This window comes from Primulina eburnea, chromosome 3 (genome assembly GCF_022965805.1).
Source record: "Primulina eburnea isolate SZY01 chromosome 3, ASM2296580v1, whole genome shotgun sequence".
Classification (NCBI taxonomy): Eukaryota; Viridiplantae; Streptophyta; class Magnoliopsida; order Lamiales; family Gesneriaceae; genus Primulina; species Primulina eburnea.
In genome coordinates, this window is record NC_133103.1 from 7,832,803 (window position 1) to 7,850,325 (window position 17,523).

The following is a 17,523-nucleotide window of genomic DNA, read 5'->3' on the forward strand; positions in this document are numbered from 1 at the left end:
TTTGGTGGGGTATTTTAATTTTCGTTTCACACTTATATTTGCTACTATTATGCCATATTCGATATGTTAAGTTACTTATAATTTACTAGAAAAGAGCATTACAAAATTAGAAAAGAGGATGTTCATCGCACACGATACTTTGATCCTGTTAGAAAAGAATACGTGTCTCGCACGTGGTATCGATCTTGTGCTGTAAAAGAGCACGCTTGTTGCAAATTGGAACCCGTAGTTGGATATTACAATAAAATTTTATTGAAATTTTTTAGAGGTATAGAACCATATTAAAAAAAAAGAGCAACAAAATTATAATTAATTAAAAGAAATTAAATTGTACGACGAATAATTTTAACTTCGTAGTTTGATTGATATAGTTTTACGATAATAATAATTTTTTCCTTTATCGAAGCTAATGATTGCAATATTCTATTTAGGAGTTTTTTGTCGTTCTATTGGAATTTGCAGGTAAACGTATGGTGAGAAGAATGAACTTTTGGGCGTTTTCTGTATTGTTTTTTTTTACCCATATTTGTTTTTTTTTTTTTTAGTATCAACTTTGTTTTTTCATACTAAATATTTATCATCTCGTTTAATGAATTGAAATCTAAAATGCATCCAAGGGTTCTTATCTAAACATATGAACACATGATTAATGTGACAAAACATAAGTCATTAAATCAATTATTAAGATAATATTCATCAGATTAAATTTAATTGTCTGATTTTCTTTGCCTCGGATTATTTTTTTCTCTAAATGTTGTTTATTTCTGTATATGTAGTTGACATGATAAAAATTGTTTATTACAGGAAGTTGATCGCGGCTAACCAGTAGTTTGTCATTTAAGCTAGGGTGGGTCTCATGTGAGACCGTCTCACGGATCTTAATCCGTGAGACGGGTCAACCCTACCTATATTTATAATTAAAAGTAATACTCTTTGCTTAAAATGTAATACTTTTTCATGGATGACCCAAATAAGATATCCGCCTCACAAATACGACCCGTGAGACCGTCTCACACAAGTTTTTGTCTTTAAGCTAAACTATATTTTTCAGTGAATCGTCGTTGTGGATTAAATGTGGAATTAGACCATTAGTTCATTTTAATGATAAAAATTTTGTTTTTCCTCGTGCACAATCCTCGATCATCCTAATGCAAACTGTAAGAAATGTTCGAAATTGTAATTTGTTGTTGATATTTATTTAATTTTTCTGATGGCAAAAAGGTTTAATATGTGGTTATATTATATTTTCGGGATGACGAATATTATGATATTTGATGTCGACATATTAATGTATATATTACGATAATTTATACTATATGATAATATAATCATGTTCAGGAAGAGTCTCTTGGGATAATCAACTTTGGCATTTGGATTTCGTGCACAAAAATATATAGTGGTGATGTGTTGAAACAAGTGATCCAATCACATATGCTACGTATTCTTGTGATAGCCAAGCATTATTATACGTGAGCTTTGAAGATGAAAGTGTGCGTGTTCTTACTGCTACGCTGCGGTTAAGATGTCGAATCAATCCCTCTTCATATATTCATTCCCACGAGCACGATGCTAGCTATATATGGTCTGTTAGCGTAAGGGAACTAATGCAGGTTCACATGTGTGAGACACGTGTTCTTTTTAACACGTGTTAGACACGTGCAAAGCACGAATTATTTTATATATAAGTCACACGTACTCTTTTATTCTAAGTTGTATCGATATTTCTCTCGAAAATTCCAAAAAAGCCATAGATAGATTTCCTTGTTTGGTTTATGGGAGAGCTTGCTATTTGCATGAACCATCAAATTTAACCTTTGAGGTTGGTCGGAACTGGCTGCATCGGAAATGCTACTTGTGAGACGTTCTCACATATCTTTATCTGTGAGATATATTATTATACTTACAATAATAAATAATATTTTGACACAAAAAGATATATTTTTCCATGTGTGAGTTAAATAGGAGATCCGTCTAACAAAATCGACTCGTGAGAACGTCACACAAAAGTTTGTGTGTTTAATCGATTCATCATACTCTTTCTCTTCTTCACCCTCATAACGCAAGAAAGACACATATAAATTACTTCTAATATTTTAATGCGTAATTCCGAAAAACTCAATATATAACAAAAAAAAAAAAACAAAAACTTGCATTATTTTGATTTTCATAGAAAAAAATGAAATTTTTTGTGGATATCATATGATAATTTTAACACAGTGCACATAAACAGTTGGTTATGTGTTGAAGCAAGTGGTCCAATCACATATGCTACGTATTCTTGTGATAGCCAAGCCATATATACGTGAACTTTGAAGAAGGAAGTGCAAGTGTTCTTACTGCTCCTATGCTGCAGTTAACATGTAGAATCAATCCATCTTCATACCAGCACAATGTTGCGGTTCGGCAATTTAAGGCTATAATAACAAATTTATATATAAAAAAAAAAACTCATGTCTTGCACGTGCGAACCTGTTTAAAAGAGCACGTGCCTGGCACGTGTAAAAAAGCGCATGTCTCGCACGTGTGAATCTTTAATAATGAATAATTATCTTTTTTAATCTTATATTTAAAAAGCACACACAAACTTATTGTACTTAAATAGTGATCTTATGCTTAGGAAAAAGTAATTTTTAATATATAAATATTGAATATTGGATAATACTTGATGACAAAAACTAGTGTGAGATGGTCTCACGGATCGTATTTTATGAGACATATATCTTATTTGGGTCATCCATGAAAAAATATTATTTTTTTATGCTAATAGTATTACTTTTTATTGTGAATATATGTATGGTTGACCTATCTCACAGATAAATATTCGTGAGACCGTCTTATAAGAAACTTACTCATATTTGATTCATCATTGTTGTCATTACTATTACTAATTAATAAATAAAATGTGGTGGACATTTTGTTTTCCTTTTAGCATAAATACGATAGTTATAGAGAGTGGTCAAATCAAGTTGTTTAAAATTATGGGACAAAAACTTATGTGAGACGGTCTCATGGGTCGTATTTGTGAGACAGATATCTTATTTGGGTCACCCATGAAAAAATATTATTTTTTATGTTAAGAGTATTACTTTTTATTGTGAATATGAGTAGGATTGACATGTCTCACAGATTATGATCCGTGAGACGGTCTCATATGAAACTCACTCAAATTATAAATATCAAATTATTGGATTATTTGAATGTATTTTCAATGAGTTATATATAGATATATCATTATTATTATGGTCTGAAACTCGAAATTTAATTATATTATTAAATTTTAATAATAAGCACATTAATATTTTTAAAAAATAGATTTTATCCAAAAAAAATTTAATTATCATGATATAATGTTTTACGTGTTGATTTAGCATAAAATATTATCAGAATTGGATTTTTGACAACTAAGATTTTCCACCGATTATAGATAAATTTCCTTTTTAAAAGTAAAATTAGTTTCCAATATTTTCATATATTAATCGAGTCGTTATCTTTTCATTCCCATTTGCCAATAAATGAATATATAAAGACGAGAGGAAAGTGTAAATACAAACCTCGTCAAGTGGTTTAATGATTCATCCATTGCTGCGTTACTGTTTCCATCTCTTTCTCTTCTTCTCCTTGTGGATTTTCCGGCGACGGTGACCTCCGGAAGATTGATCGTCTTCTCTTCATCAAGATACTTCAAAACCAACGTAAGTTTTTTTTTTCTTTTTCTCACCAACCTTCTAGATTGTATATACAGTAAGCATTTCTTAATGTGAGAGTTTATTGATCGATTCTGCTTTTCAATCGAAAGATTGGTTTTTAAGATCATGATGTAAGATCCGTATTTCAAAATTTCCCTTTATTTGACTGCGTAGGAAACTGCATGCGAGCGTATGTTGTCCCGGCAGTGATGTCATGCTTTTTTTCCCGATTAAAGTATGTGGAAAGAAAAAGAAATGTGTTTCACGTATTATGCGTGCAAGAATCGATGTGATTAGAACTTGAAGCCCATTCCCATAAATGTATCGGTTTTTACTTTTTATTAGGAGATCTTATGGTACTCTTATTCACTGCATTTTCAAACAGTTTCAACAACTACAGGAGAAACTGAGATTCGGGAATCAGTCAAGTGTTATGGGATCAAGATTTGAGTGAGAACGAGATTAAGATTTGGTTTAGTGGTTGTTTTGATGGCATCCAGGACGATCAGAAAGGCAATTGGGGCGGTGAAGGATCATACTAGCATAAGTTTAGTAAAAGTGACAGGCAGCGTTGCCCCTGACCTTGAGGTGTTGATTGTGAAAGCCACAACACATGAAAATGAGCCTGCAGATGACAAGTATGTGAGGGAAATATTGAATATGTTATCGTATTCAAGAGGGTACGTCGTGACATGTGTTTTGGTGATTTCAAAAAAGCTGAGCAAAACCCGTGATTGGGTTGTGGCCTTGAAGACCTTGATGCTTGTGAATAGATTGTTGAGTGATGGGGACCCGGTTTTGGACAGGAGATTATGTTGGTCATCCCGAAGGGGACGAGGTTTCTAAATTTGTCAGATTTTCGAGATGAGGCTCACTCAAGCTCGTGGGACCATTCAGGATCCGTGAGGAACGTAACTATGCATTGTACTTGGATCAAAAGCTTGGTTTCATGATGTATGAGAGGAGACTCAGTGTTGTTCATGGTGAGAAGCAGAGGAATGAGTACGAGTATGGAGAGCTCAGAGATCAAGCTCATTATGATACACACAGGAAGTTGAGGTCATATGCAGATCTGAACGAAATTCAAAGGGAGAGCAAAGAAATGATATCTGATAAGGAAATGGAGCCCTGGAGAATTTTGGAGAGATTAATTCAGTTGCTCCAGATTCTTGGTCGACTATTGGCTTCTAAACCAACAGGAGCTGCAAATAACAGTAAGATGGTGCTTGTAGCACTATCCTTGCTTGTAAAAGAGAGTTTTAGGTTTTATGCAGATGTATCTAATTCATTGAATCTTTTGCTCGATCATTTCTTGGAGCTAGAATATGCTTCCTGTGTTAAGACTTTTGATGTGTATGTTGATGCGTCGAAGACCGATTGATGAACTTGTTGTGTTCTATAGTTGGTGTAAGGATCTAGGGTTGGTGAGATCGTCCGAATTCCCTGAAGTGCAGAAAATTACGGATAAACTTTTGGGAACTTGAGGGGTTCTTGCGGGAAAAGGCTAATAGGCTAAAGAGCACAGAGGAAATCAAGGAAGAGGTTTTCCTAAAACTCAAAGTGGAGAAAGGACCTGATATATATGAAATAAAAGCTCTCCCTCCACCAGAGAATTACAACTCTCCAACCACGCCACAGTCCCTAGACAAGCCGAAGCAGCAGGTCACTGGAGACCTTGTGAATTTGAAAAATGCAATATCAGCTGATGAATATGACGATAAATTGGTACTCTCCTTGTTTTCAGTGCCTGCTGATGCAGGAAAAAATTATGTTTGGGAAGAATTTTCTCCTGATGGAGAGCCTGTCTTGACTTCAGCATGGCAGAATCCAGCAGCTGAGAGTGGTAAAGCTGACTGGGAACTAGTCTTGGTGGAATCTTCCAGCCATTTATCACAGCAAAGGCAAATCTTCCTGGTGGCTTCAAGTTCAATTCATTGCTATTAAGTGGATTGTATGATCAGGGGGCCATAAGGCAACAAACTAATTATTCTGAATGAGCGTTGGAAGTTCAAGCAGTGTAGCACTGCCGCAAACAAGCAAAAATATGCCAGTTTTGGCGTTACCTGCACCGGATGGAATGGTCCAACCAGTCGGGCAACAAGATCCATTTGCTGCATCTCTTTGCGTGCCACCACCTTCTTATGTTCAAATTGCGGACATAGAGAAGAAACAACTGTTACTAACACAGGAACAACGGCTTTGGCAGCAATATGCAAACAATGGGATGCAAGGACAAATGGCCTTGGCCAATGTTGCTGGTACTGCAAGCTACTATGGAACACCGCAAGCTTCAGGCCTCGGAGTGCCAGCTGGGTATTATTAGTCGCCCTACTAAATTCTATCACCATTTATATATAAAACAGTAATCCTTCTTGGTTGTCTGCCGCACCTATCTTTATCCGCTATTAAGCTTTTTATGGAATTTTCTGAAATGAGATTTGGTGAAATGATGCTGTGATGTTACTAATAAGCATTTTCAATGCTTGGTGATTATATACACTGGGATCATAGGTAAACGAATTTATTGTATCAATGTGATGGATGACCATTGCTGGCATGAGGTGCTATTCTTGATTCATCTTGGAAAGCTTCTTTAGCAAAATTGTGGAACTCTTGACTGTTGAAAGATTATAGGGAGAAGAATACTTGGGAATATAGATTTCAATGAAGTCTATGCCATAAATCGTGTGAAGCACACCTAATGTTGTATAGCCTTTATATTACACACAAAATAAATTAAAACGATCCGTGTTGGATACATGTAAGACTCGTGTATATGCGCAAATTATATATTTTTAAATGTTCATGTTACTTATTTCCCTATGACATGTTTATTGGGGATGTAGTCACATAATTCCTTTGTCACATGCCCGTGTCGAGATATTTTCACCTATAAATAGCAAGAGTATTTGTACACTCATTTGACATATGATGTTTCGATTTTCTTGAAAAAACAGGAGTCGTGTCCTTCTAGCCAACTCATAGGCTATACAAATCGGATAAATTGAACTTGATGTATACTGTATGTTACCCTCGGATGACACCGAGGAAAAAATATTATTCGATTTTGAGTATATATATTTTGATTTTATTATTTACGAGCTCAAAACCAGACAGTAATACAAATTAGAAGGTAACATAGTCTTAACTGTGTTCTACCTTTTTACGAGGGAATAGTTTCAAAGATAAAAACATCTTTTCGCAATAAATCTTTATGAAAATTGAAAATAAAAAATTTGAATTTTTCCTATTAAATAAGGTCAATTCCTTGTGGTCACGTATACATTGTTCAAGCACAGTTGCGAACAAGAAATTCCACCAAATGTTGCATAGACGTTGCGTGGTCAAATTGGACTCAACTTTTCTCTCTTTCTGAACGCATTTTGTTTCATCTTTTTAAGTGGGAAACACCATTTTTTTCCCTCCCAAGATATAAGTAAATTTGGAAAAGGGTCGGTCCGACGAATAAAAAAGTCCTTAAATAGATATTTTAAAATATTTTTGTTATATTAGTGGAAAAATCATTTTCAAATCATTTTCAAAACTTAACCTTTTTTGAAAAAAACGAAATCGTATTTTAATTCAGTCAGTTTTTTCGATATAAGGTCAAACCACCTAGCTCATGGCTAATTCTTGGAGATCATGCACGCGTTTTGTGACTTAGGTTTAATATTTTTAAGGGGAAAAAAAAACACAAATTCAGAAATATTAAATATGATCATTCAATTGGGTCATAAAATACTTGTATGCTAAAATTGATATATGCGTGTATGTTTTGCATAAAAATTACGAGATAAGCCACGAGAAAGTAACATACTAATTAATATTTGCGGTGGAATGGTCAAGAAATATGAAGTCCCTCTCAAAAAAAAAAAAAAATAGCTCATACTTTATTGATCCAAGAATCAAAGGCTACTAAACATAGAAAATCATATTTATTCGTATGAAGACAGTATATATATGATGAGAAAATTACATAAAATAAAACAAATATCATGAATCATGAAATAAAAAAGACATGCATCGTATCTAGTTGTACAAAACTGCGAAGGCAACGGCCAAGAAAGTCAAGGGCAAGGTTGCGACGGCGAGAGATGGGGCGGAACTGTCTGGTGGAGGTGGAGGTGGAGCTGTGGTGCTTCCGGAGGGCGGTGTGCCCGATGGTGTGGAAGGAGAAACGGGAGGAGTGGCGGTGGCGCCGTCGGCTGTGACGTTGATGGCTAGCTTCTGACCTGCTGGGCAGTGCCCCGGGATGGTGCAGATGTAATAGTGCTCCCCGGAGGAGTTGAGGGTGATCCTGGCGGGGCCGGTGGTTATGATGGCGGTGGAGGATGTGTTGCATGAGTCGTATTCATCCTTGGTAACTTCAACCACGTCATGCCGATTAGTTGGAAAGTTGAATACTGCATTTTACAATTAAAGATTGCAAATGAGAAACATGGAAATAAAAGGAAATATTTCAGGAAAATATTTATAAGCGTTTTGCTTCTCTTTTTTTTTTTCTCTTTTTATATAGGTGAATTTTAATATGCGTCATTTTAAATATATATTAAATCAACAATATTAAAAGATTTATTGGTTTTGGACAAAAAAAAAACAAAGATATCAAAACATACCAACTTTTCCGGCTAATTGCAATTTCCTCACCAAACAATATTAAATCACTCAAAAGTCAATTTTTTTATAAACAAAAAAGTTACGTTTTTTAGAAATAAAACAAGTTTAAACATTTTAAAAAACATCAACTTTCAAACGCATTAATAAAATTTAAGATTCTTTTAAACTTATGACCAAGATGAAATCTTACCTAGAGTGTCTCCGACCAAAAAATTCTTGCCCCTAGCCCATGTTTGGTAAGCAACTGAACCACCAGGAGGAACAGTCCATCCAAGGCTATCTCCCACAGTGTAAGTCACCGCAGCTCTAGCCGGCGGTGCTGGTGCTGGCGTAGCCACTGGTGGAGGGGTGGTCGTTTCCGCCGGTGATGGGGCAGGGGAGACAGAGGGAGAGTTGACCACATTGATAGACAACTTCATACCAGCACCACAGTGACCTGTGAAGGTGCAAATGAAGTGGTGTTCCCCGGAAGATGTCAAAGTGATATTAGCCGGTCCATCGGTAGAACGAGAAATTGGGTTGTTTCCATTGCATGAATCAAATGAAGCCTTGGTCACCTCTGCTACATCATGTGATCCTGTGGTGAAATTGAATACTGCAAAAAAAAAAAAAAATAATTGTTCATACCAGCATATCTATTTAGTTAAAACAAAAACTTCATAAAAATATAGTTTACTAATGGTCACACAATAAAATATTGACTTCCTGCAACTTACCAAGCACATCTCCGACCGCAAAATTTCGTGTGCCGGCCCAAGTGCTATACGCTACTTCTCCACCGGGCGGAAAGGTCCATCCCAACGCGTCACCCACCACATGTGTGGTTTGAGCCAACGACTTATGAAACATTGCTATGACAACTAATGTCATGAAAATAATGTTAGAAATGCCTAATCTTGCCGTCATATTTTCTCTGTGTTCTTAATATCTCGGGTCGCCCCCACCAGACTTCGATACAAGATTGTAGATATATGTGTCTATATGATCTAAATGAATTGAAGATGTGTTGAGTGTGGTGGTCGCATTTGTATGATCAATATGTTCATATATTTATAGGATACAAAAACCGACCTAGGTTTCATACGTGATTTGAACGTTGAACCAGTGAAATGTTGAATGGGATACGTGGGACAAAATGTGGACTCTTCACACAATAAAAAGTCAAATATTAACCAAATATTGCTCGGTCCGGTAGGGTCCGTGTTACGTGGAACATACTTTGTAATAATAATAATTTTTTGGTAAAAAAAAATATATTAACGTGTGAAACCATCAATGTTGAACTTTCTCAGAGGTAGACTAGACTCAGTCCTTGCCATATAAATATTTTTATGTCACCAACTTTAAGATTGTTCGTTTCCAGATGACAAATATTTTTATGTAAAAGAATTTTTTGAATAATATTCAAAAGCTAAAAAGAACTAATCACAATAATCAAAAGCTAAAATTTATATATATAAAAAATTTATAGAGAAAATATATGGAGGAAATTAAATAGTCGTCTTATTTGTTTCCTAGAAACATTTTGTTACGTAACCAGAATGAAATTAATTAATTTTTATTTATTTCTCCAAAAAATAGATTTTGGAGTTTGCAAATTAAACCTTTTTATTCAAACATGTTTTGGATTTACCCACCCTCCTCAAGAAGGTATATTTTAACATGTTTGCCAAATGTCAAGTTCTGAATATTTTTCATATACATTTTGAAAATATACAATTTTAGAGTTTTCAACATTTAAAATCATAAAAAATTTAGAGATACAACATACAACAAAGAATTCGAAACCAAAGTGCGCGGGCCACAGCAAGCTTACTGAAATTTAAAGATTTAATTTGGAGAAAATTATTAATTAGCCTATATGCAGCCAGCCTTATATATTTTAGTGACTTCATTTAGGTGGCGTTTGGATCTGACGAAGTAATTGAGAGAGATTTGAAATGATTTTATTATATTGGCATTGATTTGAAATCTGTCGTCAATTGGATTTGCCCATATAAACCAATGGATTTGAAATTCTTAACTTCAAACACATCAATCCAAATATAACATTAATTATAAACATGTACGAATGGTGAATTCGATTTGAAATATAGATGTCCTACCCAAATTTAGAAATATGTAAATATAGGGAAATTTGGAGGTCTAAAATCTAATTTTTTTTCAAAAAAGTTATATCCACTATTAATAAAATATGGTTTTAATTTTAATTATTAACGATTTAATGATAAAGTATTTTTATTATTTTATATTTATCGTAGAAAAGGTCATCCATAAACTATATAATTGTTATTGTAGGCTTCGAGGTAACCGGTATCACACGGTTTCCAAATTATGTTTTTCTTCGTCTCTATTTGTTTATATTTGTTTGGTGGATATTATACTTTTAGAGTGGTTATCATGTGAGACCTACTCACGGATCTTAATCTGTGAGACGGGTCAATCCTACCGATATTCACAATAAAAAAATAATAATTTTACCATAAAAAGTAATATGTTTTCATAGATAACCCAAATAAAAGATCTGTCTCACAAATATGACTCGTGAGATCGTCTCACACAAATTTTTGCCAAACATTTAATATTTCATTGATTAATTCGTGTTTCTTCTTGGTTTACTAGAAGTAGAGAACTAGTCGAGTCATTAAAATATTTTTTATATCAAATAAATTTTTAAAATTTTAATGCGTCAATATACAATAAATCAAAAGGTAAATATTGAAGTATTACTTTGGCAGCATATATCTCTGGCATCTATTGAAATGAATGAAGTTACACAACAAAAAATCACATTAAATAAAAAGTTACAAATTTAACAATAAACCAAATACAACCTATGACTGTTAAAATACACTAAAACATCAAAAATAACCAATTAATTTTATTAGTACACAACTCCACAGCATATATCTAATCCTCAGATACGTAAAAAGAAATAGAACCAAACAATTAATTGCACACAAAATATGTGCATAAACAAACAAGAATACAAATGCCACAACTGCATAGACACCAATAAATTAAAATAACATACTCCATCCAAACATATTTACATCATGATCAGGCCGGTGATCATGGACGCGAAAACAACGAAAAGCGCAGCATAGCTCGTTCTAACCGGGGCTGAGCTTGGTGGCGGAGGCGGGGTAAGTTCCGAAGTCGGGGGAGGAGTAGATGGTGTTCCGGGGAACGTGCCTGGAGTTGGTGCTGGTGGACTGACCATGCTTCCAGGAGCTGGTGCTGGTGCTGGAGGGGTGGCTCTGCCGCCCGGTGCGGGAGACGGGCTTGACGTCGGTGGTGCCACTATCGGTGTAGGTGACGGGGTGGTGCTAGGAGGCATTGGTGGTGAAGCTGGAGCGGGGCTAGGACTAATTTTAGAGGCAGTGACATTGATAGCTAGTTTTTGTCCAAGCGAACAATGCTGGCCGAATGTGCAAATGTAGTAGTCCGCATCAGCCGTGTTGAGGGTTAAGCTTGCAGGCCCGACTGTGGCTAAGAAAAGGGGCCTCGTGGAGCTGCATCCATCATATGCCGACTTTGTTACTCTGGCCACGTCATGCTCTCCGGTGGTGAAGTTGAATACTGAAAGCAAAGGCAACCATATCAACTCAATTGTCATCAAAACACCATTCTTTGATTTTGATCTAATGATGCCAAAGTAAATCAAAAATTTTAAGGGCATAAGTATTAACCTAAAAATCTGCTACTAGTACTGCTTAATGATGTTCAATGCTCCATTTTGTGGTAGATTTTGTGTCACGGAAGATATACATGGTATAATAATTCTCGTAGGACGATGAAAATTAAGGAACAATTATGTTGTATGTATCGATTTTGAATGAAACGTAAGTACAACGTGGAACAGAGGATTTCATTCTGCAGATACTCGAGACAGAACCAAACATAACCATGTCTTCCATCAATTTAAAACTCTGCTATGGACTCTTACGTACTGTAGAATAATTCACATATATTATTTTTTGTCTGGATAATTTTTGTGACTTTTTAAGATTAAGCACGAGATTAAGCAAACCAACTTGTGAAGGAAAAAAAAAATCAAACCCCAGAAATTTCAATGAATCCTTTCACGTAATGAAATAATACACACACATTACCAAGAACGTCCCCGACTGTGAAAACATGCTGAGAAGCATAGTTGGCATACGTCGTGCCGCCGTCCTGCGGAATACCCCATCCGAAGCCGTCACCGACGACATAGGTGGCTGCGGCCGCGTACCCCACCAGCTCCGCCGCCAGCAAAATTGCAAAAACAGCCGTCCAATTGAACGCCATTCTCTCTGGTGTGTTCTAAAGTCGCCCCTGGATTCGAGATATCTGGCTGAAACAGGTTGAATTCCGATTTGGGTAGGGGCTATAAAGCGATCAAATCTATGAATCTACGGGGTAGCCTTTGAACCATGTTAGATGATTGTTGCAGTCTTAGTGGAGTCGCTATTTACAGCGCTACTGGCTGGTTGATATCATCGTGTAGTTATTACATAGGTTAGGGTGACCACAATAATAGCAATTTGCAACTTGAACTATTCAAACATTCAAATTTATCTCTAAATTTTTAATTGAAACCGCCATAGAGTTAATATCACTATTAAAAATGATAAAATTATATCAACGTAAGTTAATGAAATAAATGATCGTTTGACCAATAATAACAAGAAATATCACTCTTATTGATACATTTATTATGGTGAGCTTATTATACAAAATTTTTCAGTATCATTTACATGATTAACGTAATTTACACGATAATATATTAGACCAAAAGTTTACTCTTTATACACGGAATAGTAAAAGTCTAATCTCATGCTTCTATAATTTACGAGTACATGTTTTTTTAAAAAAAGGCATTGCATTAAAAAATAATTTCAGCTGGTAAGAGGGCCTAAACCCTATCTATACCGACGTACAAAATAATTTTTTGAAATTTTATGAAATCTAGTAACTTATACACATTATTACTATAGCTTGACTTTTCAAGTCAGCTTCTCTTTCTGTTTTTCACCAAATCTTGATTTAAGATGAAATCTTTGGTCGATCTAATATTTTCTTATATACTTCAGACTTATAAAATAATTTTAAAAATTAGGAAAGGGTTTTCATTTAACAATGATGCATTATTTCGTATTAATATTTGTGAAAATGTTATTTCTACGTTTGCCCACGTGCGCACCGAACAAATTACACCAGCAAATTATCACTATCTTTGTATTTTTTTTAAGTAAAATAAAAATTAGGCTATTTTAATGCCCAATCCTTTCATGTTCTCAGCCATGAACCAAGTATACTGTATACATAGATGTGTGTTTATCGCATAATTGTCAACTACTCGTATGCGATAGAACTTGGTATATATCATCCATTGAAGCGTAAGGTTGTATGTCGTTTACCCAGAATTTGGATATGTGCGAGGAGTCGGGCGAGGACAATTTTGCACCGAATCGAGATATATACAAGACATGCACACTTGTCATATTCTACATCACTCCTTTATTATTATTATTTTGTTAATGTTTTCCCCATTTTTGTTTTTAAAATAATCAATACAATAAGTACGTATATATATCAACCACATAAACTGATTTTAACTATTTCTTACAATCCAATATGGATAGAAGCTAGATATTCAATTAGGGAATCGGGCTATAATTATCTAAAAACAATTTAAGTTAAAAGCTAAATATGATTTGAGCCACAGTTTTAATCGTATGTTACCTAGTCAAATCTTATCAATTTCATAAAATAAAATAAAAAAATCGACGAGTGCGGTACTTACAGATGTGTTGAATTGAGAAGTTTAGTTGTATAAGCTCTCCAAGAAGTCCACTTTACCATATCATTGGCTTACAATCAATGAAACAAGGGAATTGTCAGAGCATGAAAAGAGATTCCTTGTGATATAATTCATCGTCTGCCCCATTCTAGGAACATGTTGCTTATATAATTTTGTTTATAAGCATGGATGACAATGTGTTGAGTCAATTTGAGTAAAAAAATATTATTCCATGTCAGGTTCGTATCATATTTTTCTCTCACACATACAAGAAAATGGAGATCACCAAAAAATCGCATAAAATATTGAAGCCTTTAATCGAGTCGAGAAAGTGAAAAAACAATGGATCTCAACTCGAGTACCTATACACGATAGACCTCCACAAAGAGCAGAACTCGTTCCACAAACTTCATCCCGGTGAACGTAAACAGCCACCGGGAAGTAGGAACTTGAACTTCTTGGAATTTTCAATCAAATATGCAGGAATATGAACTGCTGAAGCCGACCTGGGAATTGAACCCATTTTCTTGATCAAGTCCTTGAAAGAATACTCCTCAGGCAACATATCGAACAAATCATCTCCCCGGCATATGAGTTCCTGAATTCTTGAATGTTTCAAAAATTCATTTCGCCTCACCCTGTCTGCATGACTGTATGCTGTCATTTTAAATACAAATTCTCTAAGATACCGAAAGCAAAAGCTACAATGCCACCCTGCATCAGAGAGAATGACATCAGTCTGGCGAGAATGACGGTATTGGGTATGTTGGTTGTATATGTGGATGGTAGCACGCCAGCTGCTATAGTCGACTGGGAACTCGAAGGAATACATATAATTCTTCATTTCAAGATGAAGCACAGAAGGAGCCCCATCACACCATTTCAGTAGTTTCACAGTATGGGGACTCGGGATTTCATCGGTGTCTGATATGATGAGTAGGTCACCAACTTCTATACCAGCCCGACGAAGCAGCCCATTCATGGCTATACGATGTTCTGCTTCGAGTTTGAATGGGTCTTCATGTGACCCGTATGACGCAATCCGACCCGGGAATACCCCATGGACTATTTTTTCTTCGGCAAAAGCAAATCTGTTCCGATTTGTAGCGAAGTAGAGAGGCTTCAGAATACCTGTGAAAGTAGTATTGGCTTCCAGAATCACGAATTTATTAACATATGGATAGAGTTCGTTCCACCGAATCTCAAGCATGTCCAGTTCATTGCTAAATATAATTCCATCAAAAACTCTGCGTGGCTCTGATCTTAAGGACCAACCATGGAGATGACAAAGGTTTCCCATAGAAATGTTCTCGGCATAATAATGTGGTAAGTGCTCGAATGGAGGAGGAGGATTGTCCCATATCGGGCGGAAAAAATATGAGATCTTCTGACCGTAGGTAAAAATTCCAATGACACAAATTGGTCCAAGTATCAAGATCAGAATGAAAATGAACTTTCGAGGAGTGCGTCTGGAGGAGATACGGTGAGATCTTGGGGCCATGCTACAGGAGACATTTATCAGGATTAATTGCTAACACAGAATCATGGTTCCACAAATCATGCCCTGCATATCAATTTCGGAATATTTTAAGAAGGATAAAGGACAAGTAACAGATAAAAAACCTAGTAGAATCTGATAATCTGGCCAGATGTTCATAAAATCAAAAGTCCAAAGAGCAACTGCAAATACTTTTCACGGAAGTTGAAATTAGAGCCAAATTCCCAGAAAAAAATAAGACAGTCAACTACATTAAACATACAGGATGGCCATCGTTCAGTTAAGGCAAATCACATTTTCAGCACCTATTGTAAGAACATTTTCATAGCAGTGTGCAAAATTACCAATAGATTACTGGAACCTCAGAAATAAAATAAAATAAAACTCCAAACTATATGAAGGCTTTCAATTGTGCTCCTCTCAAGGTCCAAATAAATTTGAGATTTGGCCCAACAACGTACAAAGATTTCTACAAGCGTATCTCTATAGTTGAATGAGATTTCCTTCAGAGAACAACGGTTGACAACAAGTGAGAGTGTGATCCCTCGACTCAGTGCCATTCAATTAACCAGAATAATTTATCAAGTAACTACTGTGGCTCAGCTACTGATGTCTCTGACTCTTTTCCACCACCAAACTCCATCAGCGAGATACAGAACTTTAAAATTGTCATCACGTCAAAAAACCAGTACATAAACCCTTTACTTTTCATATGGTATGAAGATAACATCCTAAGTAATCATCTAAAAATGTCATAAATACCTCTCAGTTTATTGAGACCGTGAAATTTATATTGTTTTCAACAAAAACTCCAGACTTAGTGAGGTAAATGTACAAGTATCACATAAAGAAATTTCACGTGTTTTTGTATTTCTACTGGGAAGGGATAATTCATGCAAAGCAGAATCTATACATCAACTTAAAAGAAGCCAAATTATGTATCATCAGAATGATATAGAACACTAATAAAAGTAGATGGTTAAAACACAGAACTAACTGCAACCATCATATGATAAATTGTCATTAATCACTCATGTTATTAACAAAAATACTTGGGGCCAACCAAGTTGAACAATTTATATATCATAGAAGTTCGATGTACATGACTTAGAAACAAGGCTTCAACAGTGAAAAGATTGCAAAAATGCTGCCTGCAGTTTAACAATTGTATTGCTGGATTCAGGAAACTTGTCATGCATTTTAAATTAATCTCTTTTAACTAATGACTCTAAGAACGCATACAAAGTTTAAGTTTCATGCAAAAACAATTTTAGGCATGCTCTGCATTGATGTCCATTATTTTCCTTCGGATTAAAGAATTTAATACATTTTTTAAAATGATACTTGAAATGACACTTCCTTCCAAATATGGAAGGTTATTCATACTTATCACTTTTCACTAGTTTAAACATGGGATTACTTCCTAAATAACGCAATCCGTCATTTATCCACATAATACCGCATTCCATATCTACTAGCTGAAGGAGAACAAAACGCCAACCTTAAGCGATTAATACTCAACCTCAAAACATAATCAAAATCCAACTTAATCTATCTGCAATTAAATACACACCCACACAAAACAAAAAAGAAAAGATTTTAACCGTAGGATTCGAACAATCAACGCCATTAATAAACAGAAGAAAACAAAACTGCGTAACAGAATGACGAGGAAAAAAAAGTCAACGAGTATCTCCAATTAGGTAAGGAATGATAATTCCCCAAAATTCGCACACAAAATTCAATAAATCCATTTAGGCTTTGACCACTTTCACATACCTTTCATCGTTGAAATTCCATGTATCGTCGTACGTATTTGGAAAATGCCAGAACTGTTGCGATATTATTATACGTATAGAGAGTGTATGCAGGAAAAAGGGGAACTATGAATAGCTGAGAGAGAAATGAAATATCATTTAATAACAATTTCATAA

The 17,523-nt window shown here is 35.1% G+C and overlaps 2 protein-coding genes and 1 pseudogene across 4 annotated transcripts; 1 reads left to right on the top strand and 2 right to left on the bottom strand.

Annotated features, from left to right (window-relative positions):
• Positions 1–3,519: 3,519 nt before the first annotated feature.
• Positions 3,520–6,559, top strand: LOC140825937 (probable clathrin assembly protein At4g32285; annotated as a pseudogene).
• Positions 6,560–7,551: 992 nt separating this feature from the next.
• LOC140828706 (uncharacterized) lies at positions 7,552–12,807 on the bottom strand. Its single transcript, XM_073191625.1, has 6 exons — positions 12,419–12,807; positions 11,355–11,885; positions 11,034–11,057; positions 9,020–9,223; positions 8,494–8,898; positions 7,552–8,089 (listed from the first exon to the last, which is right to left on the bottom strand). Exons 1-6 carry the CDS (start codon positions 12,594–12,596, stop codon positions 7,716–7,718), a joined length of 1,716 nt encoding a protein of 571 aa, XP_073047726.1. The 5' UTR covers positions 12,597–12,807; the 3' UTR covers positions 7,552–7,715.
• Positions 12,808–14,300: 1,493 nt separating this feature from the next.
• LOC140825938 (uncharacterized) lies at positions 14,301–17,523 on the bottom strand. Of its 3 annotated transcripts, none has more exons than XM_073187988.1 (2): positions 17,369–17,523; positions 14,301–15,655 (listed from the first exon to the last, which is right to left on the bottom strand). In XM_073187988.1, the coding sequence occupies exon 2, from the start codon at positions 15,590–15,592 to the stop codon at positions 14,501–14,503; it is 1,092 nt and encodes a 363-aa protein (XP_073044089.1). In that variant the 5' UTR covers positions 15,593–15,655; positions 17,369–17,523; the 3' UTR covers positions 14,301–14,500. The 3 variants fall into 3 exon arrangements, with proteins under 3 accessions (XP_073044089.1, XP_073044091.1, XP_073044090.1); XM_073187990.1 differs by having other exon boundaries at positions 14,301–15,593; positions 17,369–17,522; XM_073187989.1 differs by lacking the exon at positions 17,369–17,523 and adding an exon at positions 17,194–17,355.